We start from the raw sequence: 27234 nt of genomic DNA, 5'->3' as shown, positions 1-27234 counted from the left end.
GCCGATGTCACGCAATGTAATGTCAAATCCTTGCTCAAATTTAATGAGCAGGCATGACCGGCTATTGAGCCCGATCCAGCAACACACATTTCATGAGGTGATGCTCCAATCCACAATAAGCAATCAGGCTACTATACAGCTGGTGTCAGGGGAGCAATACATCCTGAGCTTCATGCTGTTCGAGTACCGTCAATTACCAGCGTGGTGCTGCTCTGACGTGGGCCCGAGTATTGTTCTTGGCACCGAAGCCAGGAGAGAGAAGAGCAAGGGAGTGAGGAAGCCTAATTGTGATGTGCCATAATTTCCCGCTTGGGGCCTCTCAAGTCAGGATTTGGGTGAGGTCAAAGGTGCAATAGAGGGAGTCCATCACAGGCACAGCGTGCTGAAGTCATCTGTACAGAGTTATTCGCGGTGAGGTGAAAGCAACTTGGTCAGACAGGAGACCTAATCAGATTTCAAAGTAAACACAGCGCCGCCGGCTCCACAAGGCTGAGTCCAAACATTGTTGCTAATTGCATCTGTCTTCATTTTCCGCAACTCACTGTACGACACCAACGAAAGAGAAATCTAGATGGAACAGGAACTAGTTCAAAACCACAGAGAGCACCTCAATGTTACCTCAATTTCTAGTCCATAACTGTTCATTTTAGAGATTGCCAACTCTGATTGCTTCTGTCAGAAATCAAAATATAATGTCTGTGAAGTGTTTCTACATGGAATATTTCTCTTTTTTTCTTCTTCTTCATACAAAGAGACTAAAAAGGAAAATATATATATGCTTGTCCCATGCGCCATATGTGGGAGCTTCCAGAGCATGGAAACCTACGTAAGCACCAGTCAAGTCGAACAATTTGGGTTTTCAAATGGCTGCAATTGATCTCCCATATTGTGACATTTCTGTACAAGAGAGCTGCTCCAAGTTAAACAGGCGCCTTATGTCAAGAGGCTTTTTTTCACCACCACATCCAGATGCATATCAAAGTTATGGACAGTTTGTTAAAAGAGCGCTTTTATCATCGTGTCCTGAAATCCCAGGAGTCACACCCGCTGCATGGTGTTTATTGCAGGTCACTATTAGGGCCCTAGACCTCAATGGCACCTTGGCAGACAGGGGAAGCCCTCTACCCCTGAGGACAGCGTGTGATTGTTTTAATGTGGTAGCCTTGGTATTTCATGTTCCAGCAAAAACCCAACCACATATCAACTGACTGCCATGTGCAGACTTGAAAATTACAAGCGAACAGATCGCCAGAGCTGAGCGTAACTTAAACTGTGCACAGTGTTATTATTTGTATCCCTGACAGGGGTGATGACATTTCATCATTCTGTTGTGCACTCGCAGTTGCCCATTACTGATGATGCTGTTTGACCATATCAGTGTCCTTCAGGGGAAAAACAAAAGCCTCGCCTCGATGCCCTTTCACAACAGAGCATCGACAAAGTATGCATAACAGCCGGCTATGTGCAGCGAGCACCACTGGATATGACATCAGATCTCTGAAATGTCTCTGTAAGCAAGTTTTTGCTGAGTCCATCAACAAGTGTGTAATGTGGTAAGAGAGAAGTGTGTAAGCAAGCATACACAGCGAGGGGATGAGATTTACAGAGGCTCCTGAGGGAAATCAGGATAAAATGGTAGATGTGCTTGGAAAGCACATTTCATATTTTCAGAAGAAGCTGATAGATTCCAGCCGAGTGTCCTACCCAATACTTAGAAGGGGAATTATATAAAAAAGGGAAATGGAGCATGAGAACGACATCATCTGGATTGTGAATGTCTGCTGTAGCCTACTAGTCATCATGGTGTTACTGTCTGCTGAACAGTGCATTCTGTATGCATGTCGGTTTACAGTATAATCACATTCGTGACATCCACAACATGTCATTATCACCAGTTTGAACTCAACCTGAATGTAAATGATGGGAAAAACATGTGTTATGTTTCTCGATGTCAAGTGAATCATGTCACATCTCAAAGCATTATAGAACAGAAATTAAATACATGTACATAAATAAATAAATAATAATAATAATAATACAAATAATAATAATAACAATCCATTAAACAAAAGAAGATAATACAAATAATATTTTATAAACGTCAGGACCGCCTTCGGATGACGAGCCCGTGACGTAGGCATGCTGTATGTTGTCATAGGAGAAAAGATGGCGTCGGTATCGGAAATGTACGATGTAGGATGGGAAGGTAGGACGAAATATAACATCGATTCTTCTCAAGTGTCACTGAGGCATGTTTTCATATTTTCTGAAGGCATCCGGCGCGTCCTTGTGCACGTAGAGCCGCCGCTGTCCCACAATGAGGATCCGACCCAACGACACGGCGTGGAAAGTAGTCGGCTAACGCTCAGTTAGCACGGTGTGCTAACCTATCGGTTTTGTGCATCCAGATGATAATCCCGGTTTAAATGCTCCCAGGTTCAGTTCAGGTAATCAGGTGATGATCGTGTAGAAGCAGCGGTGGTTAAACAATAGACAGCGATGTTTGTCTGTTTAAAGACAACCCCCCCCACCCACACACACACACCTACACGTCTGTTAGCACGTTAGCATGGTCATGTACTGTTAGTAATGGCTCCGACTACGGTGACGCTGTTCATTATCTTTGATCACAGTCATCCTCGTGGTTTTAATATCTTTGTCCGCAGAGATGAGAGACAAGCTGCGGAAATGGAGAGAAGATAACTGCAGAAATAGTGAACAGATAGTGGATGTTGGTGAAGAGCTCATCGGTGAACACGGATCTAAACTTGGAGATGACAGTAAGTGTGCCAACGCTGAATAAATAATCATATCATTTCACATCATTACGGAGAAATTACGAGCACAAGTACACACTGAAGAGTTGGCATAATACCACCACACGCTTTGTTATTTTCTCATACAAGATTGAGAGTCTTTTATTTAAGTTTGTTTTGTAACATTAAAACCGGTGACGTAACAAAAGAGAAAAGGATGGCCTTCATGGTAAACTCACTGGAGCAGAGGAAACATCTTTGTTTTGATTATAACACAATGAACACTTTCTTACATTCCCCTTGTGGCAGCTCTCGCATCACTTTGTTGAGATGCGTGCAACTTTTGTTCACAATTTAAAAACACCGTTGAATGTGAATTTCTTGTTTTGTAGAGTCTAAAACCGCTGAATATCCTTCAGTAAAAAGAGCCAGGCAAATGGTATTGACTATGAGTTCATCTGTACGGCGGTGGGAGATAGGATTGAACTAAGTGGGTGATTTTCTGCTAGCTACGTTTTTTTTTTCCTCTCCTCTCTTCTGTGGTATATATTTTCCTTTGGATACATTTCTGAACAGGATGCTCAGTTTCCTGCGAAGTGGAAAACACAGATAGACACAGTAGTTGTGGCTGACAAGACGAATCCAGGAATCCAGGATAGCTTACATTAAAGAGATGCGTAGGTGATTAAAGGCTGAAGGATAAAAACTTACTTTGGCAAAGGATGAATGGAGACAGATTAAGATTTTCATATCTTTTGGTTTGTTGGATAGACAACTTCACGAATAATAATCAGGTATATTATTAGTGAAAGCAGAAAATTACTTTAATCCTGACATACCGTAAACAGGAATACAGCACTAGACAGTAACTTTAATGGTGTAATAGTAGGCGTAGTCTGTTGCATGGCACCATTGTACAGTAGGGGTGTGCCATATCATATCATAAACGATAATATTGGTGTAATTCTAATTATTTGATTTAATTTATTTAATCTTTTGTCTCGTTGAGGTAATGATGTCATACTGTTGTGCAGCTTAACAGTATGATGTACGTTACATACGTAACTAAACACAGCAACAACAAACATGGCTGAGTGAGGCTCCACGGTGGAGTTAAGTTATTCCTAAAAAAAGGTAGCAAGTTGTTTGGTTACTACAAATCAGATGTACAACAAAACACGGTAATATGTTCATTTAGACATATCAAAATCGAACACTTTGTTTTGTGCCAGAACGACACTGAATTTTTTTGGGCCGATGTTGATACCAATTTAAGGGAGTAGAAAAATTCCCATATTGATATATTGGCTGATATTTTTTTTTATATAGAGTATAGACAAACATTTTTTTTGCAAATATCCCTCAAATGTGGTCATCAAACACTTGTGACAAAGAAATGTAATGGAGGCAGGATATTTTACAGTTTGTTGTTCGGGTTGACATCAGTGCACTGAAACAGTGAACTTCATTTGGAATTAAAATAACTCTAAATGAAGAAATACAAAATAGAACAATTTCTAATTTACTACAGACATTTTTATCTGCATTATTTTCTGTAAAAAAAAGTTTTCATGTTGGCCAACATATATGTCTATACAGATAAATCTGTGATAGGCCAATATCAGCCAGTACAATTGACCCTCTAATATATTGGTCAGGCTCCACCATTTTGTTGCAATTGCATGTTTTTGAAATTAATAATAATATTTTGTCAATATTTTCTTATATTGTCGCTATTACAGAAATATCATGGCATTACTTTCGGGCCATACCACCCACCACTAGTGTCCATTACACTGTTCATTTCTTCAGAATTTATTTTTGACGCAATGACGAGTTTTACCTACAATAAACAAATTAAAGGTCTTGGTTTCCTTTGTAACCAAACTGTCCTGCTGCAATGCTCCATAAAACTCTCCCTTTTCCCCGAGTCATTATGATTCATACAGTCCTCAAAAGCGGCGGATAAACACTCAACATGCCATGCTTTTATTGAAACCAGCTCTTAAATTGGCTGTGAAATGAGGAGGCAATTATCAAAACAAGAGTTGGAATCATTAAAGTCCCGAAAAACTCCAGGCATTTGTTTGTTTTGGCATAACCTGCCCGTTTTTGGGTGGAGCTGGGTTTTATTATTCTTTTCAATTAACGGGTTGTTCATTTGGCTGAACATGTCCAGTTTGCTTGTCAAATCTGTCTGTCTAACATGCTGTATTGATTCCATTAATTGGATTCTGTTGCCAGACTATATTAGTCAGCATGTTATAATGTTTCAGTTGACTGAAAGAAAAAATATTTCAATAAACATTTCATGGTTTTAGAGCTGACCACAGAGTGAAACATGTTAAAGGAATGGTTGTGCTTGTACTGTTGGTGGTGCTCAACATATACCAGGGCTGAAATTTTCAGACTTTCTGGAGAATGATTTCATTTATCTAAAAGAAAAAAATCACATTTGACTATATTAAAAGTATTTATGTATTAAAAAGGTCTTTGTACAAGAGAAACCTCATTAAACATCATGCAGTAGGAAATAGACAGAATTGTTAAAGAGACACCGTTACATCATTCATAAATAATTCTTCCTTAATAAATTTTAGTCGCAGTAAGAAAAAGTAAATATTTAGAATGTTCATGTAAATATATCGCGAATGCATTAACGTCACCCACTGATCAAATTCATTTAATAGCGTGTTTCTGTTGAAACTGATACCTACCTTTTTTGTGGTTAATCAGAACAGACACATGATGTTGTTAACCCAACCACATGAAGCTGTCCAAACCTGCTTTGGTATGAGATCTATAGTAACTGTTAACACAGTCGCACCACTCAGGCCAAATGAGGATTTATAGACATATTAGTGCAGCTACTTTATTTTCACAAAGCATCAACAGTGTGTTTCTCAATGTTAGCAGAGGTTCTTATTCAAAAAGTAGCTCCCCTCTTTTCAAACCACCCGAAGTGTGTCTCTTCTCCTTTTTTCTTCTGGTACTGTAAAATATCATCTTTTCCATCTTTCATCCATGTGAGTACAGAGTGTGCGGAAGACATCTAATAACGAGGAAAACAAATTAGAAGTGAGAGTGGAGGGTAATTTTCACATCGTCCAACTTTATTCTTAAATCCAAAGGTGATTATAACAACGTTTTTCCTTCATAATGGTACATTTAATGTCCTTAAGTGTAACATGAGTACTGAAATTAAATTAGTTTTACTACCAACTAACTGCTGGCAAATAAAAGGCATGGCTAAAGCCTTGCACAAGGGTGTTGCATATGTCAGTGTTTTTGCGTTTGTGATTATTATGGTTATTATGAATATTGCGGTGCTGTCCAAGTTTTAAATGAATGCATGTTTTTGAAGGTTTTCTTCGATGTATGTCATAAAGAAAATAGTAAATGTAGCATTATGTGCTAATGAAATGGAACAGTTCTTTTTTTTAATGGACTCTTAAGCCGTTGATTCACATCATGAAAGCTGGTTTATGTGAGTAAAAAACATCACTGGCAGCTGTTGGGGACCGACTCTCAGTTTGTACGTCAAGTGTACACTTCGATGTATAATTTTTTTTCATGTTACACCACAGTGGAATGGAAAGGGCGTTAACACTGTCTTCTTTGTCTGTCTCTTCTGCCCAGTATGGATTATTTATGAGCAGGTGATGATCGCAGCGCTGGACTGCAGTCGGGATGACTTGGCTCTGGTGAGTTTTTACCGTGCTTCCTCACACACCCAAAGAGCTTCAAAAGCAATCGTTCAGTCTCTCGCAGCCATTCCTGCTTTGCGGCACCCGCGCTGCCAAATGTGAAAATCTGATTTTTATTTGGCCAAGTGGTATTACTCTGTCTGTACTTTGGAAAAACAATTTACTGAGAGTTGGAATTAGAGGGTGTAGCAAATGAGTGGAGAAGCATGCTTCAAGTGTTAGCTGAACTTGGCCATCATTTATGGAGTTCAACATTTTTTCCCCCCGTAGGATTTAGTTGCCATCGTAAAGCTTCATGTGATGTTTCGGGGTTTACGTTTAGAAATGTTCACTTCTCTGAAAAGGGTCAAATCTTCACGGGACAGAAAAAGACACAGCAATTGAAATGGTTCTTCTCCAATCAGTATGGATGTGACGACTCCCCCTGGCTAAATGAATGACTCATTGAGTACCGAGAAGGCAGAACTCAGTCATTAGAATTAGCTGTCTGTTGGCTATCCTCTCAGCCCTGCTGCCAGACTTTTAAAAAAAGCACAAGGACCATACTTGAGCTGATGAATAGCAATCCCAGTCACACTGCAGATTTTTTTCCATCTTCATTCAGGATAATGCCGAATGTTATTGTAACCATTCCTCACGTCTTTCACTTCTCTGTGATCAAACCGATTCCTGCTCTGCGTAGAGGAGGAAGAAAAAAGTAGCAGCGCAAATCCTCACTCTTCTTTTTATAGTAGCAAACGTGCTTGTTTAAATGAGTAACAGAGAAACAGCAGATTCTCTAACATCTTTTGACAGTTTGTTGTTTCATCAGTGAATTATGTTTGTTTAGCTGCAATACGGAACAAGCCTGACATTTTCAAGACACGTGATTGGTATCAGAAAACCATGGCTATTTGTGTGAGCACAAGAGTGTAACATAAAGGTTCTATAATTGGTCTCTCTCCTGCCCACATCCTTTTACAGACCTGTCTACAGGAACTGAGGAAGCAGTTTCCAGATAGCCACAGAGTGAAGCGATTAACGGGCATGAGGCTGGAAGCTTTGGAAAGGTAAGCATTAGACACCGAGAGAGAAGAGGAGGCACAAAACAAACAAAAAAAGCACAGTCAGTCATACAGTTCTGTTTGGTACTTTGGGAGGATCAGGGGGAATGAAAGTGTTAGCAGATCCTAAGTGGTACAATGGTCTGGGTGTGTGTGAAGTACAGTATGTGTGTGGGGTACAGTGTGTTTATGTTGGATCACCCAGCATTCCTTTTGGAGCAGAGGGGAGCGGAGAGAGGAAAGGTTCAGTGCGGGGTAGTCCTGTGGCCCTTTAGCTTGAGTTAGGGATTCCCGGGAAGGAAGTGGTTGGATCCCACTGTTATTCTGGGGGTCCCTCAGTCGTCTCTGGTTTCTGTTCCACTGTTGTTTCCTTATTTTGTTACTCCTCCTCTCTCTCAGTTTTTTCCCCCCCTCTTTCCCCTCCCTATTTTCATGCTTTACTGTCCTGTTTCGGTCTCTGTGCTGCGAGTATGTCTTGGCCCTGTAAATATTGACATGTCGCCACAATCACAATGGAGGGCTCGAGGAAGAAAGATAAACAGGGGTATTTCAGTCTGCCCTGAGCTGAAGTAAGGGGAATTCAATCTGTTTACTACCTCGCTCACATTCCCCGTCCAGATCACCATTGCTGGTTTATCGGTTATGTCAGAGTTTATGTGATAATTGAGAGTGATTGCTTCGGCACTGTCAGATTAAATAAACGGCACACAGGGATCTAATTGGCAGCAGACAGAGCTGCACATGAATGACACAGCTTCAAACAGTAAGGCCCCCCCCCCCCACACACACACACACACATACACACACTTTGTTCCTAAATAAATAAAGCAAATCAAAGTGGCTCGTGAGTGGTTGCCTGGTGCCATCTGAAATCTCCCAAAGTGTGGCTGAGTAATAAAGTGAATGTGAGGGAAGCATCAGCGCTGGAAGTGGGGCTGCTCATTGCTAATGGGAACCAGAGTTGCTTCTGTCTGTTGCAGCCGGTGGGCGGGACAGTTTCTGATCACAGAGCCGTGCCTTTGGCTGCTGAGACGTCAGCGTTGCAGATTGCCACGAATAGAAAAAGGATTCGGAGTCATCCTTCAGCGCATAATTAGACCTGACAAGTGAAGTGCACATGCCTCCTGTTGCTAGATTTCTTTCCAGTATGATTTGATATTTACAGCTCATAAATTTCTCCGTTAAACAGAATCGCGTGGGCTCTGTCCAACAGTTTGAGGCGCACTGTGTTGGATATTGTTGCTTATCAAATTCATGTGGATGTGCTGGGGTATAATGTATGGGCCAAGAGACAGACAACTGAACCAGCAATTTAGCCGCAGATCTGGACAGATGTAAAAGCAGCAATTTCATTTGTTTATAGGTGAAATCCAACTGAATACAATCAAATGAAAATCCAATCTTCAAAACAGGCGGCTCTGTTTGTATTGATTTCATGACTCATTGTGAAGTGATATAAGCCTCTCACAATCTCGGCTGTGCGACCAGCAACTTAACTTAAACGAGTGTTTATTTCTTCCTTCAGATCACCACTGATTTCAATACAGCCCGACTGTAATCACAGAGACCTGCCACGCTGTATACAGAGACTTGATTAGCTTAAACGCTGTTTGATTTCCCCACCACCTAATTCTGCCCGACTGGGATTGGTTAACAAACAAATTTGTATTCTCTTTCTCCTTCTGAAGGTACGACGAGGCCAACAAGCACTACGATGCCATTCTCCAAGACGACCCCACCAATACGGTAAGACGGAGACGCAAGGCAAGAAAGGGAAAAGTCCCTCCGCTCAGCGTTGTACTTTGCTTCACTTTGTGGTCTCAGCTTTTTGGAGGGCTTTAAATCTGTCGAGGCGCATTGGTGTTAGTGGTGGGAGTTAGCTAAGTTAAACTCCCCTTGGCCTTTCTGGCCTCGACCGCAGCGCTGATCAGCCTATCACCCACACAACTGAGAAGTGTTTCGGTGAGGAGGCTGGTTGGGGGAGGGGGGGGGTGATTCATGGCCATGGTCAGTGGCAGACATGTTTGGTGGAAGTAAAGCGTAAATAAAGGGCCGGTCTTTGAAGATGGTGATTTACAGGACCTTTCGGACCCCCACCCTGAGTGAACAGGGCTAAGTTGCTGTGCCGCCATCTCCTTTGCAGGCTACTGGCTTCAGGTGCACAGTGTGCTGCGAGCTAAGCAGACAAGTCTGAAATAAGCCTTGTTTCTCCGAAGCTCTCTCCTCGCTATCGGCTCAATTTTCTGGTCCTCTCTTTGAAATGACTTGCAGAAGCTCGTCTAAGCGGTGTTCTGCCAATCCCACATCTCCATCCCCAAACATAATGTACCTGCTGTTAATTGTTTCCATGAGGACATGTGGCCACACAAGAAAATAAATCTTTTAAAGGGTTTTCAAAAGAAACCATGACCCTATTTATTTTGGCTGTACCCCTCCCCGCCTTCCCCCAAAGATGTTCAACACGTTTCCTGTGCCATGGTGACATATGGATTGCTTTAGATGTGTTAAACATTTTCTCTCAGCTGGCAGTATGCGTAAGAGACACATCATAGACATTTGTACTTTGGATGCCATGCGAGGAGCGTTCACATCGTCAGCTATGTGTTTTAAACAAATAGAAGCCTTACTGAAAATACTAATAATCCTGAATTCGCTCTGGTGCACCCCACATCGCCTGCTCTCGGTGTGGCACGGAGACAGAGCCTCCTCGTCTTCGTCCTGCCCCGTGGAAAGCCACAGCTACTGCCTCCCACCGAGCTCCCTCTCGCTCCCACCTTCACTTTGTCGAGAAGATCTCTGTTTGTTTTACGCTTTTGTTGCTGTTGGAAGTTTGCACGTCGGATTGGCAGGTCAGCGTTTAAAACCGTGGATATGACTGTTTTCACTGGCAGCTCCATTTAGTTATATTTCAATTTAAAAGAGTGCTTGAGGCACAGAATATGTTATCTTGCAAAGCAACATGGTGATCGAACGTAAGTCACAACAAAAAAGTTCATGAAGTGTTCAAGCATTTCTGCACTACATACAATCTGAAGTGGTTAAAGTGAAATTAGAATGTTTTGTTTTAATTATTCTTGATAGTAAGTGTATTCATTTGCATTGATAGTGACGCTGCATAATGCAAGTGCCTATGGTTGGGGTTCAATAGCATTTGAACAAATCCAAAATCAACAAATTACTTTTTGAATCCTTTATCAAATCTCATTATGTCTAGCTTTTATCGTGCGCAACGAAGGTCACTTAAGGTATTCATAAAGACAACTCAAAAGATTTAGTTTACATCTGTAATCACCTGTTAAAGCTACAAACTATGTTATTTTCTTGTAACACTTTGTAATTGGTGGAAATTGCTTTGCATTCATCCTCTGTTTTGACAATGGGAGTTGCAATTCCAGCAAATCCCATGGCACCTCCCCGGCATGGCACAGATCTAATGCAGATTGCTGGGACATCCTCGGAAAGGGAACGGTCTGTTTCCTGCCACCCTCGTAGGCACAGGCTGTCAGTCAAACGCTGGACTGCGAAGGGAGCAAAACAGACAAATATGTCCTCTGTCCCTGGGATGTTAACCTTAAACCTCTTTCCCACAGTCCCAAGTCCTCAATGGGTGTAGTGATGGAGGGTGGGCCCAAGATATGATGACATCACCTAGGTCACCTGTCTTGGCGTGAGAGCAGTCTCCTCCCTTCATGTAGTCCAACATGCTCTTAAGATTCGGGCAGGGGATGGGCCTGACAAATGGCGGAAAATTGGCGACCACAGGGAAGACTTGCGAGGCATCCCAGCATGCGAAGCAGAGATTGGAAACTGAGCTGTTGTAATTACAGGCTGTGGAATAGATGTGGTACCCATTAACCAAAATTGTTGAATCAACAAAAATTGCTCAAGGTTTTTTTGCCGTGGCGCTGTCCAAAAAATGCTTCAAACTCTTAGCCCTTCCATTGCTCGCTATGTTCCAATACCTACAGCAATGAGCTGGCAAAATTCTTGTCTGCGTGCATAAATGCAATTTTTCCACCTTTTTTTTATGTCTTGTGAGTTTTTTGAATGGTTCGTTGCCCACAACATTCGAATACAAGCATGTACCAGTTTAATATTTGTTTGACATTGTGTGGACTCAATGATTACGCTAATATTGAATTCCAGCGCTCTCATTTCACCCTAATTGTTCAATATAAAAAGCTAGTATTTCTTAAGTAAGCCATTGAGGTCACATTGATGACTCCTGAGGTTGACCCACAATCATATGCAATTACAGATTCATTGCGGGACAAGGGTGTGTATATTATATGTGAGACAAGTGATCTGAAATTTAAAGCCTCAATTCAGAATTTATTGACCACATTAATGTGAAGTATATTCTCAAAACTAATGAAAGGAGATTGACTTACAGATTAAAAAATAAAATCATTTTTGGTAAGAGATCAACCATGCAGCTGTACACTGTATAAACAAACCTTCAACAGCATTCGAGAAATATTAATATCTGTCTAGACTTCTCTTGAGCTCCTTCTCTTCCTTTTTTCCGGAGTCCCGACTTCAAATCAGTTCAGTGTGCTCGGTGTGCCACCCTTGTTATAAAGGAAGGTTGCGGTAGGTCGTAGCATAGGGCCAGGGGTGTTGTAAATAACCCAGTCCTCACTCCTAAGGTCTCCTCACAGCGCTAATTAAAAAAGAATCTCGACAACAGAGGGATCAGACCCGCTGCCAGTTTTTTCTGGATCATTAGTCAGGAGAAAGGAGGAGAGAGAGGAGTGGTTTGGAATTGCTTCTCGTTTAATAAAGTGCTCTGTGACTCTTCTGGGCTACCAACTTCCATATGTTCCTTTGAGCCCCAAGTGGTTCTTTATCTGGGGGGGAAAAAAGTTGGAGGAGAAGAGAAGTGATGGTGGGAGCACACAAGTGCAAAAATCTAAATTCACTGCGGTGTTTGTTCCATTTTTTAAATTTTGTTTCTGCTTTCCCCTTTTTGGTTTCAGATGAGGAAAGATCTCACATGCTTGTCATTTAGTCTGAAGTGAGTTTAAATTGCTGAATTTCACATAGCATCAAGTTCTGGTGAAATGCACTGGACGTGAAATGGTGTGATCTCTGTTTTAGAGTCATAAGACATTAAAGAGGAAATAACTGATTGACCTGTTGCAGCTCCTTGTTGTTTGATTAATTATAACATCAGTTTCATTCAAGCTGCCTTTAGACCACCCTCATTTTACAAATATGCACTTCTGCTGTTGTTCAGTGTGTTTGAGAATAAGGTGTGCTGCTGATGTTGGAATCTTTCTTTGTTTTAGGAAGATGATTTTTTTTTTTTTTTCCTCTCTGGGGAGCTAAAATACGGTTTGTCAGTGGAGGCTGCCCTGTCTCAGCAGGTCTCTGTCCCAGCTTGATGGATAAGTGGATTTCTTGTGATGGCGGTGTCAGAGGAGGCCCAAAATTTACAGCCCTCTAGACGTGACTCATGCGCAAGCCCTCAATGGCTTTGGTTATGAGTATTGGAGAGGAAGCCCCACTCAATCAAGTGCCAGTCCATAAATAAAATCTGCTGTGGCAGGGCAGTGCACTCCTAATGGAGTAGCAGCCTCCTGTTAAGGTTTTCACTCACTATCAAAAGAAGGAGAAGGGAGGGAGGTGGGAGGTGAGAGGAGGGCGAGGGGGGGGAGGCAAACATTTGGAAAAGTCCGAGCAGCAGGAGTAATACTTTCTAATTCAGATTGATGAGAATCTAATCCACTTTAAGGTCAGTTCAACATCAAAAAGTAGCGGAAAGCAATTTTGAGCTGATGTCAGTGGGGCTGGTGCAGCGTTCGATGCGTGCCATGCCGGCAGGAAGACGGGCGTTGGGGTTTGGAGACGTGTGCCATTTTCCCCACTTGGTTAGGGGATGACTCACCACTTTATCTCAGCCACTGAGCTCCGACTCCCAAACATTGACTCATAATGTGTGTCCATCTCCTGTCGGACATGGCCGCTAACTATCTCCAATTACATCTCGATACGCTTATTTTCATTTAAGTCCCACAGTAATTTAGACTGTACAATAACTCACCTCTGGCAAAATCCATCACACAACAATAACACCGTTGTCTGTTGTCTGTTTTTCTTTGTTGTTTAAATATATATATATATATATATATATAAAAGAAGCTTTGCACTATTGTTTAGTTCGTTTTAATTTAATTTTTCTATTTTATTTTATTGTATATACTGTGCATTTTTATATTTAATATTTTTTACTGTTATTTTATTTCTTTCCTGTATCTATAAATGCTGCTGTAGCGAAAGAATTTCCCCTTGGGGATTAATAAAGTAACTATCTGTCTGTCTGTCTGTCTGTCTGTCTGTCTGTCTGTCTGTCTGTCTGTCTGTCTGTCTGTCTGTCTGTCTGTCTGTCTATCTATCTATCTATCTATCTATCTAATGACAAAATTAACTTCATTGCTTTAAGTGTCTTTATATCTGTTGTGATACCAGAGTGCAGATTCCTCTCATAAAAAAGATTATTCAGTGTGATGGCGGAACTTGAAGGAGGATTGTGGTGGCCTGAAAAGACACTTAAACTCACAACTCTTCCTGCTCTTTACCCCCTCAGACAAACACTGGAGGAGCTGAGTTACTAATCCTGTTTACTCTCTGCTCTACAGGCAGCGAGGAAGCGCAAGATCTCCATACTGAAGGCCCAGGGGAAAGGTGCCGAAGCCATCCGGGAGCTCAACGAGTATCTGGAGCAGTGAGTGTTTCTTACAGAGGGGGGAGAGGGTCAACCGCCCCCCCCCCCTCTTTCACCTCCCTCCTTGCCCCCCGGCTTTTTATTTTAATTAAAAATGAATCTGCTTTCAATACAGCTTGCACAACTTGAGCATAAAAATGCCAACAAACTCTTTCTCCCGTCTTGATAGCAGCAATACTCTCATTATTGTCTTTGTAATGAGCAGTGGCAAACTTATAATTTTAACTTTACTGCGCCACAAATACATTTAATATGTTTGAGGGAGAAGGTTTAATGTCATTTTTTTTGTTTACAGGTTTGTTGGGGACCAAGAAGCATGGCACGAGTTATCGGAGCTCTACATCAACGAACATGAGTAAATACATTTTTGTATGATTTGAACCCTTGATAATGTTTTCAGGAACCATGTTTTAGAATCTAGGATGATTTACTTTTCACTTCCAAGTGCAATAAAGCACAACAATCTTGAATTTAGCCAAAGAAATTATTAACTACCATCAACAAAAGTTGGCAAATATGGGTATCTAAGTTGAATTACAATGATGTTTATCAAACTTTTCTTTTGAAAAAAGGTTGAGTCACTTTTTAGTGTCCATGCGTCCACACAGGCTCGCTGCTCGCTGTGACAGCGGGGCCACATTTACCCCATTATGTTCTTTGAACAGCTTTCATTCTTTGTGGCTATACTGTGACCCACCTTTGCAATTACAACCCATTTAAGCTCATGAATAACTCATGAAAAATACCATCTGAAGCTATAAATTGCCAGCATCAAAAAAGCTATTTCTGTCATAACTAAGAGGTATTTTGCTGACTGATTTCCAAACAGCATCACCACGTTCGTCATCGTCTCACGAGCAGGGACGGACATCCGGTGTAGCAAAATTCCTACATTTAGATTTGACGTGTATTTGTTGAGACCAATACTTATGATAGAAAACGTGACTTGGCAAGACAGCCGTATGTTGGGGTTGTTTCTGTCAGTTTAACGAGGCTTCACATCAGACTGATGGCTTGATCTCCAGAGGTGCCGTCGGATGGCTACAATGGAAGGCGTTGAGATGCCTAACTCAGCCAGGGGTCTGAATGGAGCCCTGTCCATGTTTGTCACATGAGAGTAGTTTAATAGGATTTCAGCCTTAAGCCCCCTCTCCTACATATGAGAGCAGAAAGACTCCCCGGCCTCCCGCTGATATCTCAGTTGCCACGGAGAATGGCCGGACAGACAAGAGCATCGTGAGGAAAAAAATAATTTTGTTTGTGTCACCTTTTATCCGTCCTTAATTGTCTGGGGCTCAGAAGTTAGTGAAGCAGAGTCTGCAGTTTTTGTATCTACTTTTGTGTGTGTGTGTGTGTGTGTGTGTGTGTGTGTGTGTGTGTGTGTGTGTGTGTGTGTGTGTGTGTGTGTGTGTGTGTGTGTGTGTGTGTGTGTGTGTGTGTTTGCGCAAGCTTGACTCTGTGGCTGCTCGGTTGCTCCGGGACGAAGGCCGTGGCAGCAGGAATGTGTAGCACGGTGAGAAGGCTACTTATTGGATATTTCGTGCTTTTGTCTGGGAGGCTTTATTGCTGTAGTAGCCAGAGGAAATCCAAGGGTGAGCGGATTATCTTCCGGCTTATCCCAACACTTCTAATATCGCACCACTCACTCCCACAGCCCCTTATCTACAGGCGTGTCAATTTCTTTTCTTTGTTTTCTTTATTTTGGGTTACAAACTCCCTGTTTCCCCTCCTCCTCCTCTTCCGGACAGCCGAGCATTATCACACAGTCTTTTCCAGAGGGATGGAGCGAGAGGGCTGAGAGAGAGAGAGAACACTTGCTGTGAAATTCCCAGGAGAAGGTGGTGGCACTTTTCTTACCCCTCCCCCTTCCCCTGCACCCCCTCCAGCCAGAGAAAACAGAAGTTGATGGAGAAGCGAGCAAGAGAAATAAACTCTCCTCCCCTCACTGCGCAACACCCTGGAAGCTAAAAATAAACAAAGTGTGTCTGCCTCTCCGTTGTTAGGTCTGTAGCAGGCATCAGCATTACCGCATTAAGAATGTAATTAATAGCCTCTGAGGTGACACTGTTAAAACAACCCGCATGCCAGTGATGTTTAACCAGGAGATATTGTGTCTGTTTGCAAGTATCGCACGGAGCCACCGTCGGAATCTACTCCTGGCTCTCCCTCTGACCCAAATTATGAGACTGTTCAACAAAATTGGACCGGTCATTCAAAATTGCAGGATAAATAGCAATAATTTTTTCAAACATACTTTGCGCAGTCTGAATTCATTTTTGTCTCGTACACAGTCATAAATGTGGTATTAAAATGGGGGAAAGCCACTGCTGATGGTTTTACTAACCTCCAAGAGAAACAAATATGACTCTCGCAGTCTCGCACATGATGGTGACTACAACCTTGCTGGAGCGCTGTGGTGAAGAGGGAGCTTAGGAGCTGCCATGGAGAGGAGCAGCAGAAGCAGTTTGGGGGTGGAGGGTTAGACGGCTTTGAGGAAGAGCAGCAGAGGTAACGTTCTGGCTCTGGTACAAGACCCTGGTTGGCTCTGATGCAGGCCGCAGCCACTGCACGAGCACATCTGAAAGTCTTTATGGAAAGGAAGTGGTAATTGTAAGCACCCCCGCCCCCCAACCTTTCAAGCTCTCTGAACCCCCCCCCCCTTTCTACTCAACCCCTTCCCACTGTTTATTTCTTTCTTTCTGTGTCCCCACCTTTGTTTCCCTCCTATGCTGTTAATCTTTCAGATAGTTACCATGGTGGACTTTTAGTCGACTGATAAGTTCCTCACGTTGTATCAGGCAACATTTGGACCATTTTCTGTCCTGCAAAAATTTTTTTTTTTTTAAAAAAAATCCCTTTTTTTCTCCCACGCATTGAAAATGTATGTATCTATGCTTGTGTAGAAGCCCGTTGGGTGTTTCCGGTCTTGTTTTGACTGACAAGGTTTGTTCAGATACTTTTAAAATGTTGCGAAGCAAATTAAAAAAAAATGGCATCGCTCCAGTTTTGTGTCGGTAGGTCTGCCTCTGCCTCGGTCTGTGTGTGCTTGCTTGCATTTTGTTTGGTGCACAGACGTTTTACGGCTTGGTGTCCAGTGATATACTGTATCTCGGCTCGTCTTGGCCTGGTCCTGTGAGGGGGGAAAACTGTGTTTTAGAAGTGGAGTGGCAGCAGATTAGTGTGAGGTCAACAGCTCAGCAGTCTGCTGCTGAGAAGTGATCTCATCTGAGTATAGGCACAGTGTGCCAGCTCTTACTGTAGTGCTGACCTCATGAAGGTAGTTAACTACACATTAAAGGAAGAAAAAACACACAGACGGACAAGATTGATTCTCAGTGTCCCCAAAGGAGGAGAATCACCACATGAGATAGGCGTTTACCTTTGCCAGCCATCTGGGAGGTAAATAAACCTTATGTCATCTGAAGGATCCTTACACATCTCTACGTTATAAGTCTGTCACTTGTAAACTGACCCGTGCGCCATGTAGTTTCAATTCAGATTTATACCTGTGAATTTATTGGGCATGGATGTTGTGCTTCACAGTTGAGCAAGCTGCAGGATGACACATCCACAGCTGTATCAATCGGCTGACTGTTTTCCTTGTCATGTCCACAGCTATGGAAAAGCTGCGTTTTGTCTGGAGGAGCTGATGATGACCAACCCTCACAATCACTTGTACTGTGAGCAGTACGCTGAGGTAGGTACCCGCCGGGACGTCCGTCATCAAGCAGGGGGGGCAAACTGGAATAAATGGAAGCTGTCTGTGAATGACGCCTCTTTCTTACACCGAGAGACACCGACACACACTTAACGTCACCGGGAATATAGCCCCATGAAAAAAGATGTGTTTACACGGGGTGGTCATGTGTTGCTTATTCAGGTGTCGTTGCCCGAGCTGCCCTTCAGCGCTGCTTATTGGCCGTGTTTAATGCCTCCTCACACAGGTGAAGTACACTCAGGGGGGGCTGGAAAACCTGGAGCTGTCCAGAAAGTATTTTGCCCAGGCGCTGCGGCTGAACAACCGAAACATGAGGGCTTTGTTTGGTCTGTACATGGTGAGTACTGCTTTGCATGAAGAAAGAGTGAGAGTGAGATAGAAAGAGAAGGAGAGAAAGAAAAAAACCAACAAAAAAAAACAGTAGAACCTCTTTTGTAACCCTGTGGTTTGTCAAGGTTGAGGCCGGCCACAGAGTGTGTCCAGTACGACTGTACGGTGTGTGTGTGTGTGTGTGTGTGTGTGTGTGTGTGTGTGTGTGTGTGTGTGTGTGTGTGTGTGTGTGTGTGTGTGTGTGTGTGTGTGTGTGTGTGTGTGTGTGTGTGTGTGTGTGTGTGTGTGTGTGTTTTTTGGGGGGGGCTTCAGACAGGTCAGCTCACTGCTGACTCAGACGGTGAACTCCAGCATTGGAAAACTTTGCCCCTCTGATGCTCTTTATTTTTGTAATAATAACCCTTTGGTGAGACTTGTTTTTTTTTTTTTTTTTTTAAATGTTTATGACTTACATAAATAAAGTAGTCCCGGATTTCAAAAAAGAGAGAAGCTCAAGACGGAGAGCAGGACATGCACTGCAAGCATTTTGCCACTGGCAAATTATCCAACAAGGTGCCGGTTTGATTGTAGTCTCGGCCGAAAAAAGCTCTTTCATCTCCATATTTGTTTAAACAAGATGTTGTCTGCTAGCGCCAGTGCATCATATGTAAGGGAGACCTGACATAAAAACACAAACGGAGCGGCGGTCGGAATAAAATGTGGAGAGGGGAAGCAGGTCTTACACAGAGAGACCCAGTGTTTTCCTCCGTCCTGCACTGGGATCCTTCAAGGTCGCCCAAACAGCTCATACCTGAAAGCTCCCAGCAGCGAGTACAGGAGGAGCGGGTCAGAGTCTAAACCCGACACACTCGCTCCTGTTAACTCTCAAGCTCATGTCGATACAGAGCAGGCCTGTTTTGTTTTTTTGACAAGTCGTCCACCGACACTCGGGCCTTTAATGGATCCTACAGGTGGGAGTTTTTTTCTTTATCAGCCCCAGATCCGTCTGAGGAGTGTGTTTTGCAGTTCGTCAGCGTGTCTCGGTGGTCCAAATGCTGACAGGTGCAAGAAGTTCAGCGAAAGGACAGAAAACTTTCACCATCTCTCAGCATCTGAGTCAGTGTGACAGAAGTCCTGGTAGCACTGACCACAGTTGGGGTTGTGGGTTAGTCACTGACAACACTTGCACGGGGATTCCCCTCCATAACCGTGCACACTGTTATTCGGGGATAGCCTGTCTAAGTTGACATCATCTAAATTGGTTTCTCCTGAGTTAAAAAAAAAAGAAAGAAGAAATATAGAAAATGCTTACTAATAAAATACAGAAGCCAAACCATGTTATAGAAAAAGCAGGGCCAGGTTGATTGGTGTGTAGTTAAAGTTTCAGCACACTGGTAGGGAGGGCTTTGATGTGCAAGCAGGGTAAGCCTTCTGGGGTTAGCTGTGCGGAGATGATGGCAGGAACATGGGAAAGTCATGGGATTTGTGGTTCGGAGCGGAGCTGTCGGGGCAGGCCGAGACCGGTGATTCACACGGCGCTCCTCTCGCTGTGCATTGGGCTTTTTTTTCTTCTTTTTTTTTTAAACATACAAGGTCCTTTCATCGCCGGGAATCGATGGTGTTGGAGAAATTAGGCCCCGTTAAGTGACAATTTACGTATGAAGCATTAAAACACTCACTTTTTCCTCCCCATAAATGATTTCCCCTGTGTCATCAGGCCAAGGTCTGTTTTTTCTCTTCATTCTGCCACAATGACTAGTGGAGTGGGAGATGGTAAGAGTGGTTGCACATTCATCTCAATTACGCTTTTATTGCTGTTTCACCAAGTTTTGATATAAGAACACCCCTTCCCCTGTTCTCTCCTCTGCTTCTTCCTCTCCGTTTTTTTCTATTTTTCCTCTAGTCTGCAAGTCACATCGCTGCCAGTCCTAAAGTTAGTGCCAAGGTGAAGAAGGACAACATGAAGTATGCCGCTTGGGCTGCCACTCAGATAAATAAAGCCTATAAGGTGAGTCGCAAATAGACTGTAATAAGACTTGATGGAGCTTTGACTCCATCTTTCTTTCTCATTGGTGTCTCTGTCTTCCTTTTCCCCACATCACTCCAGCAGACACTGAAAACCACCAATCAGACTCTTCTGTTGTGTTTTAGCTCTCAGTGGGTATTTGCACACAATATCCAGACACCCTGAAATCCCCCCTCATTTGCATAGAATGTGACCCCATGAGTGCACAGCAGGCCTGTAGGAAGCCTTCGACTCGCGGTGCTGTAATAACAACCGTAGTGTCTTTCAGTGTGTCTGGCTACATTTACTGTTAATGTGTTGACTTAAGGCCACAACGTCTGACTTTATCCCACAAACGGGCTTCACAGATGAGCTTCTTCGCAGAGCCACAAGCTGATTCTCAGATGACAACAATCATGCTGAACTAAAGCAGAGAGTTGTCTCGTTCAGTCCTTCTCAGAGAGGGATGGACTGTTGGAGCTCCTCAGCTAACTCCTCAGCCTAGTTATACAGTTTAGTCTTTATTTCTTCAATTATCGTCTGTTAAATAGTTATACATTTAATATTAAATCAACCAATTCAATCCCTCTGGATCCCTTCAATTAAACTCATTTCCTGTGAAACAGTTTGTGTCTGTGAGAGGAAACGTTTCGAGGACACTTGAAGAATATGTTTTGACCGGTCAAAAAGAGAACGAGAAAGCGGGCAAACAAGGGAAGTAACGGATGGATATGGACGTGTGTTCACACATTAAAATCCACACATGAAGCACGGAGGGGAAAAAGTGAGCAGCGAGTCAGATGGCATCACTAAAATGGTTTATGCTGTTGTCATGGCAGCCCAAGTGTTAACGCATATTGAAAATAAATCTCATGTGCCACACGGGCCATATGTGTCGCGTACTCGGGCATCAACAATTAAACCTGTAATAAGCGTGTTTGGGTCCTGCTGAGGGAGAGGGGCTCCCCGCTGAGCCTCTAAAGACGGCATCTCACCCCCCCCCCAGCCGCCGCCGCCGCAGTGCCTCCAAAGACACATTTCACGTGTCGAGTCTTGACGGCTCGGCCGGAAAAAAAAAGTGTGCATGCAAGTAACATTACGGCGAACGCCCCGAGATCCTGCGGAAGAGTCTTGGAGGAGCTCGAAGCTCGTTCCTGTCGATTCGAGTTAAACTGTTGTCACTGAAGAGGTGCAGCTTGTTTTGCACCTCGTATGTTTGCAGATACAGATCTTCTCGATAAGTAGAAAAATGTTGAGGTGGTTTGATCAGCAGAATTAGTCAGACGTCGCCATTGATGTCGAGTCCACACGACTCATCACTTTGATCAGTCTGCCCGCTGACCTCACCTTACGGTCTCGGAGCGGCTTTGATCCCAGCAGGACACGAAATGAATATCACAAACCGCTAACTTGAAATCATAAATCAGAGGCTCAAAAAAAGGGAGAGACTGTGTAAAGAATATTAAGAAATTAAAAAAAAAAAAAAAAAATCAGATTTGGAAAGAACTGTGTCCAAATATCTGCAGAAAAATAACATGGCTGTGGGAGTCCATCTGAAAGTTGTTACAGGAGTTAGACAGTAGCAGAACCAGTCATGAAGCACATGTTTTTCTTGCTTAGATATTTTCTTCATTGCCAAGTGGGAGTGGGAGAGAGTTTACCCACAGACAGGGGGCACAGCTGTGTTTTGTGATGGTGGCTGTAATAAATTGAAGAGATAGCTGGTTGGTACCAAACGTTGTAAATCTGTATATTCCTGTTTCTGCCAATTGATTTTTAATAATCAGTTTTATAGAAAAGATTGTTTAACCAACAAAAAGAAACAACCTTTTTCTGATTATACAGTTTATTTACTAATTAAATTTTTTTTTTTTTTTAAATCATAGCTTTAAATAGTTAAATGAAAACTTGTGGCTGAGAGGAAAGGTGCTGTGTCGTTAAATCAGTCTTAAGTCTTGGCTGCTCTTACAAGCGTGAAAAAGCTGGACGAAATGTGGCTTTGACCCCGTGATGACGATAATGAGACACCTCAGTCAGTCACACCTTTGTCCTCCAGGGAACCCGATGTGAGCTTCACCCGCCCCTCTGCTCCGGCTCTGCTTTATAAACTTGTGTCTTTGTTTGAGTTTGCGCTGTGATTTCAGCTCACCTGTGTGTACAGTACGAGTGCTTGGCAACCTGCACAGATGCACCTTAGATATTTCTTTGAGGGGGTTTCTGTGTGAGACACGTTAAATGACAAGGTGTGAGGTTGCCTACTTTATTTCTTCTCTCCCACCTCCAGTTAAATGACTTCTGAGATCTTTAAAAAAAAAAAAAAAAAAAAAAAAGCGGCGGCGAGGGCCTCCGTCAGACAGCTGCAGGCTGCTTTGGGTTCGTGCCGGCTGATTGATGGCCGCTTTAAAGCGTTGCTCGTGTCAGTCGTCCACTTTTATTAGGCCCCCGGTACCTGGTGATTGTCATACCTCAGTGTAAGCACAGGTGAGCGCAAGTGGGAGCAGACGTCAGCGAGAGGTCACGACTGACTGGGGGCCCGTTTAATTAAAAAAAAAAAAAAAAAAAAAAAAAATGTAATTACCAAGGTTGGGTCGGCTGACGTGTGAAAAACCTGGAGATGTGTTTAAAGCAGCGCTGCACGGCCGGCCCTGCTGCCCCAACTCTCTAAACAAATTCTCTGATTAGCTCCACTGTCACGGACCCGGGCTCCCACTGCGTCATGACTCTATTATCAGATGCTGGAAATAGATGTGGAGCTGTCTGGTCTGCTCCTCCTGCTGTAGAGCAGGGCAGGAGTTAATGTGGTGGTCTCACCTCAGGCTGAGGAGATAATTGACTGCCGGGCCCGAGGTAATGGCGCATCAGGCAGCAAAGCAATGAAATGCACTGATCATTATAGCGACCCCACCACACACGCGCACGCGCGCACACACACACACACACACACACACGCACACACGCACACACGCAACCTAAATCTAGAAGAATGAGTCACCCTTGGAAATTACATAGCCAATTGTACACCTTAGCCAACTGCCCTCTCGAAGTTGGAGTTTGGAAAAAGAAGAGGGAAAAAAGTTTTGCCATGGAAATACAGGATGGGTTAAGGCTGCAGTTAGTTCCTGTTTGTGGAGGCCGGAGCAGGACCAAAGCTGGAATGTGTCACAGCAATAAAAAGCAGCGCTTTGTGTTGAATACAGGACGCTGTATTGTCTGTGCTGCTGTGTTATTCCACTAATAGAGTGGAGATGGACTGTGGGTAGTTTTGGAAATGGAACAAGCCTAACTTCAACCTCTGCAGCCAAGTGTGTGTGTGTGTGTGTGTGTGTGTGTGTGTGTGTGTGTGTGTGTGTGTGTGTGTGTGTGTGTGTGTGTGTGTGTGTGTGTGTGTGTGTGTGTGTGTGTGTGTGTGTGTGTCTGTCTTTTTTTCAAATATTGAAGTTGGTACAGTGTGTGTGTGTGTGTGTGCTCTCTCTGTCTCTCTCTCTCACCTTGGAGGACATGCAGAGTTCGCTCTGTTGTCCAGAGGCAGCACGATGTGCCATGTGGTTGAAACATGATCCCCTCCTGTGTTTGACTGGAGGTAATGCTGTATTCATAATGATTTAATTGAAAGGAGCTCGCAGTGCTGCTGCCGCCCGCTTGTTCTTTGTCTGTGTTGTCGATGGCGATGACACATCCGCAGTGATTCAACAAACACTGTTCAAAGTTGTGCACGCTGACTGATACGCAGTGCTGCCTCTTTCTGACTGTCTCCGGGATAAACCCACGAACCATCTCAACAGTCTGAACAGCTTTCAAATCAATAGTGGGTTTGAATTTGTCTTTTCAACGCGACTGTTTGTCCACTTGATGACATCACATTTGTGTTTGCCGCTAATAAGTAAATATTCGCATGGTAAGACGCTAAACTAAAAAAGGTGGACACGACAGACATACAGCTGCTGAACATCAGCAGGGTTGTTCCTGGTTTCTTCAGGGGCTTAGGTTCTGTTGTAGCAGAGGTGGGCAGTTATTTCACCAACAAACACGCATTTTCGCATAATTTTGGACCATTAATAATAATCCATGAAAATAATAATCACCAAACATTGGTGAACAAAGCTTGTAGTGAAGCTACAGTGGCTTCGGTGTTGTGAAAAAACAACAACAACACTTAGTTGCTGCAGCTACGTGTTATAGTGGGAGGGGAAACCCTGATCAACGTGTTAGCATGCCGTTAGCATGCTATGAGCATGTAGCTGAAAGTACAGCCTCACAGGGGTGTTTGCGTGCCTGCAGACTTTATTTTTGATCTAATATGTCACTGTACAGACAGAGTTTGGTGAAAGTGTTGTCATAACATACAGTGCCCACAATAGAAAATGAGCATCTGATGAAAATGCAGGCCACGTCGTCTCAAATCACAACTTGCACCTGTTTGATACCATTTACCGTGCAGGACAAGATTTCATGAAGATGTATTTTTGCGTATAATTGTGGGACAGGTGAGGTTAATGGGACCGAGCCTTTGAGATGTTTGTTGTTCCTGGTGCCATGCCTGATGTAAAGGAAGCCATCTGTCCCTGTGGTGCCGTGCGAGGGGACGCTCTGTCTGTCGTGAAGCCAGATTGGGTAGAAAAAGCGTGTACGCGGACGCACGAGTAATCACGCACTTGTTTTGAGGATTATAATTTGCTGCACTTCCTGTGAAAGCCCGTGGACACGGGGCAGAAATTAGAGCGGGGTGTTATGTACTGCTGTACTAGAGGCCATGGAAGTGGACTAATGTGGGCGTCCTGTCTCCGAGCACACGAAAAATGGCACTTACGCAGCAGTTGAGGAAAAACCCTCTTGATTAGAGGTATTATTTTACTTTGCATGACCTATTTACCAATTGGGTCTAATGGCCGCTGTTGTCTCCCTGATTATTTGTCCTCCCAGCCTTCCAGATTTCAAACACGGATGTTTTTGCTCGGTCGGTGAAGCGTGCTGCGGGGTGGATGAGGTTAAGTTTAAGTGTGTGCGCGCGACTCCGTTACTTTCGTTGGCAGAGAGATCTAACGAGCTGATGTTCTCTCTTCTCCTCTTTTTCCTTCTGCCTTCTCACCTTCCCTCCGTGACGTGCAGCTTGCCGGTCGCGGGACCAAGGAGAACAAATGCTCCATGAAGGCGGTGGAGGAGATGCTGGAGTCCATGCAGATCACCATGTCCTAGACGCCCTCGTCCACACCTTTCTTCTTCCCTCCTGTGCGCTCGGAGCAACGTGGCAGCTCGAATAGCCTTTCAATGTGACCAGAGCTGGGTCTTTGATTTAGGTTTTTTTTTAATTTTTTTTTATTTCTTTTAAGTTTGGTTCTGTAATTGACCGAGTTTAACATGGAAAATGCAAAGATTTTGCCTCCCACCTGGATCAGCATCAAACTATACGTACTTCAACCAATTTCTAACGATCTCTACAGTTTATTAACCCAGCTGTGATTACCATCACACTAGACGATACCATCCCAGGGTTTTACTAGGTTCAGCTTGAGCTAATATCACTAACTCCCACATCAACGCTGTGACCATGTGACCAGGAAAGATAACGAGCTGTACAGTTAATGCTATTTATGAAGACATGGTGGAGACCCCACCTGTCTGCACTGACATCTTGTCCTGTCTGTTTCCATATTGTCTGTAAATGAAACTTTCTCATCTAATAAACTCAGATTTTTTTTTGGGGTCAAAATGTCTTTATAAACGTTGGATTAATTGCGGGGTTGAGTACATGTTTCCTTCTTGGGTGTTTGCAGCAGCACAGTTTGGAAGTTGCGTTTTGGATTTCTACTTATTGTCCGACTTGAATCTGCAGTAACTGTCCTGGAGAAAGAAGAAAGACGTTTGTCATTATGAAGCAACAACGATAGGGACATTAAACGGGACCTTTTTTTTTTCCCGGTGATCCCAGCTGGGAAATTCTGAACTCCATTTACCCCTGGACAGCAGCTGAACCAACTTCAGCACACTAAAAAACAACTTATGTCAGTTTAGAGAGCCTCTGAAAACACCACCAGCGGTTTACACGCCGCAAGTTGGACAGAAAACAAATTTTCTACTCATGAATCTGGGAACCTTCATGACAGACAGACAGGCAGGGAGGACATGTTAGTGGTATGAGGGGAAGGCCCGGTTTCCTCCGAATACTCGGTTCTCTTGGTTCTGTAATTGTTGAATCTGAACTGATCCAAACGATCATCTTAAGTTGCCGCTCACCCGTGCAGGGTCAGCTGTTACTTCCATCTCTTTTGTTTATTAAGTCATGGTAATTGTCTCATAATTTCACTCTTCGGCCGACGGAAAACTTGAGCGTTGAGTTTATGGTCTTTTTTGGACGGCTTTTAAATTGAGAGAGGTCACTAGTCCAGAGCTGGGAGTGTGGAAAGCCATTTTCTCGAGGTTTTAATACTCTCTGGCCGTGGTCAGTGCATGAATGTGTCTGCATTTGATTTGCCTCACCAATCTGGCGGAACCAATGAAAGCCAGGGGACATTTGAGCATAAACTGACTCGAGTTATTTTTACAGGAGAAGGGCTGAGGCTAAACAAAGCTCTTTTTGAAGAGTTACAGGGTGGACTCGAAGCAGAGTGACTCTTTTTTTTTTTGTTGTAGCTCCCATGTAAATATTGCTGCACTCGCAAAGGTCATTTATGAACTTGTAAACGAGGAATAAAGGTTGTCAATCACTTTGATGGGAGTAATTATCATCATTATGACTTATTGGTATCCAGTGTCAGCCATACTGAGGCAATAGTGCCATCTGTAGTCTGGAAGAAGAACTCTGCAGCAGTGAGTGACAGGATGCACCTGGACGTCGGCTGCAGCTGTCGTGCACTGAGCTTAACCTGCATGTAATGTTATTTCTAGCCTGTCTGCAACTCTGATTTGCTGAGGAGGGAAAAAAAAAAAGGTTCTGGACCATTTATCAGTCATGAATCTGATAAATCTCTTCCT

At 43.4% G+C, this 27234-nt stretch overlaps 1 protein-coding gene across 1 annotated transcript; it reads left to right on the top strand.

Moving 5' to 3' along the window:
- The first annotated feature begins 2144 nt into the window (after window positions 1-2144).
- emc2 (ER membrane protein complex subunit 2) lies at window positions 2145-26972 on the top strand. The gene is made up of 11 exons (XM_069702193.1): window positions 2145-2206; window positions 2667-2780; window positions 6396-6460; window positions 7427-7512; window positions 9195-9252; window positions 14148-14233; window positions 14529-14588; window positions 17849-17930; window positions 18178-18288; window positions 20164-20268; window positions 25372-26972. Exons 1-11 carry the CDS (start codon window positions 2167-2169, stop codon window positions 25456-25458), a joined length of 894 nt encoding a protein of 297 aa, XP_069558294.1. The 5' UTR covers window positions 2145-2166; the 3' UTR covers window positions 25459-26972.
- Window positions 26973-27234: the final 262 nt, after the last annotated feature.

This window comes from Brachyistius frenatus, unplaced genomic scaffold, assembly GCF_029030835.1.
Source record: "Brachyistius frenatus isolate BFR_SWC_R1_liver_20210118 unplaced genomic scaffold, ASM2903083v1 Contig_40, whole genome shotgun sequence".
Taxonomy (NCBI): Eukaryota; Metazoa; Chordata; class Actinopteri; family Embiotocidae; genus Brachyistius; species Brachyistius frenatus.
This window is presented reverse-complemented; position numbering and strand designations above follow the sequence as displayed.

Bases quoted from the DNA above. Each gene is read 5' to 3' on its own strand.
- emc2 (XM_069702193.1), top strand. From the start codon at position 2,167: ATGGCGTCGGTATCGGAAATGTACGATGTAGGATGGGAAG. The intron at 2,781-6,395 runs GTAAGTGTGCCA...TCTTCTGCCCAG, and splicing joins ATCTAAACTTGGAGATGACA to TATGGATTATTTATGAGCAG. The intron at 7,513-9,194 runs GTAAGCATTAGA...CTCCTTCTGAAG, and splicing joins AGGCTGGAAGCTTTGGAAAG to GTACGACGAGGCCAACAAGC.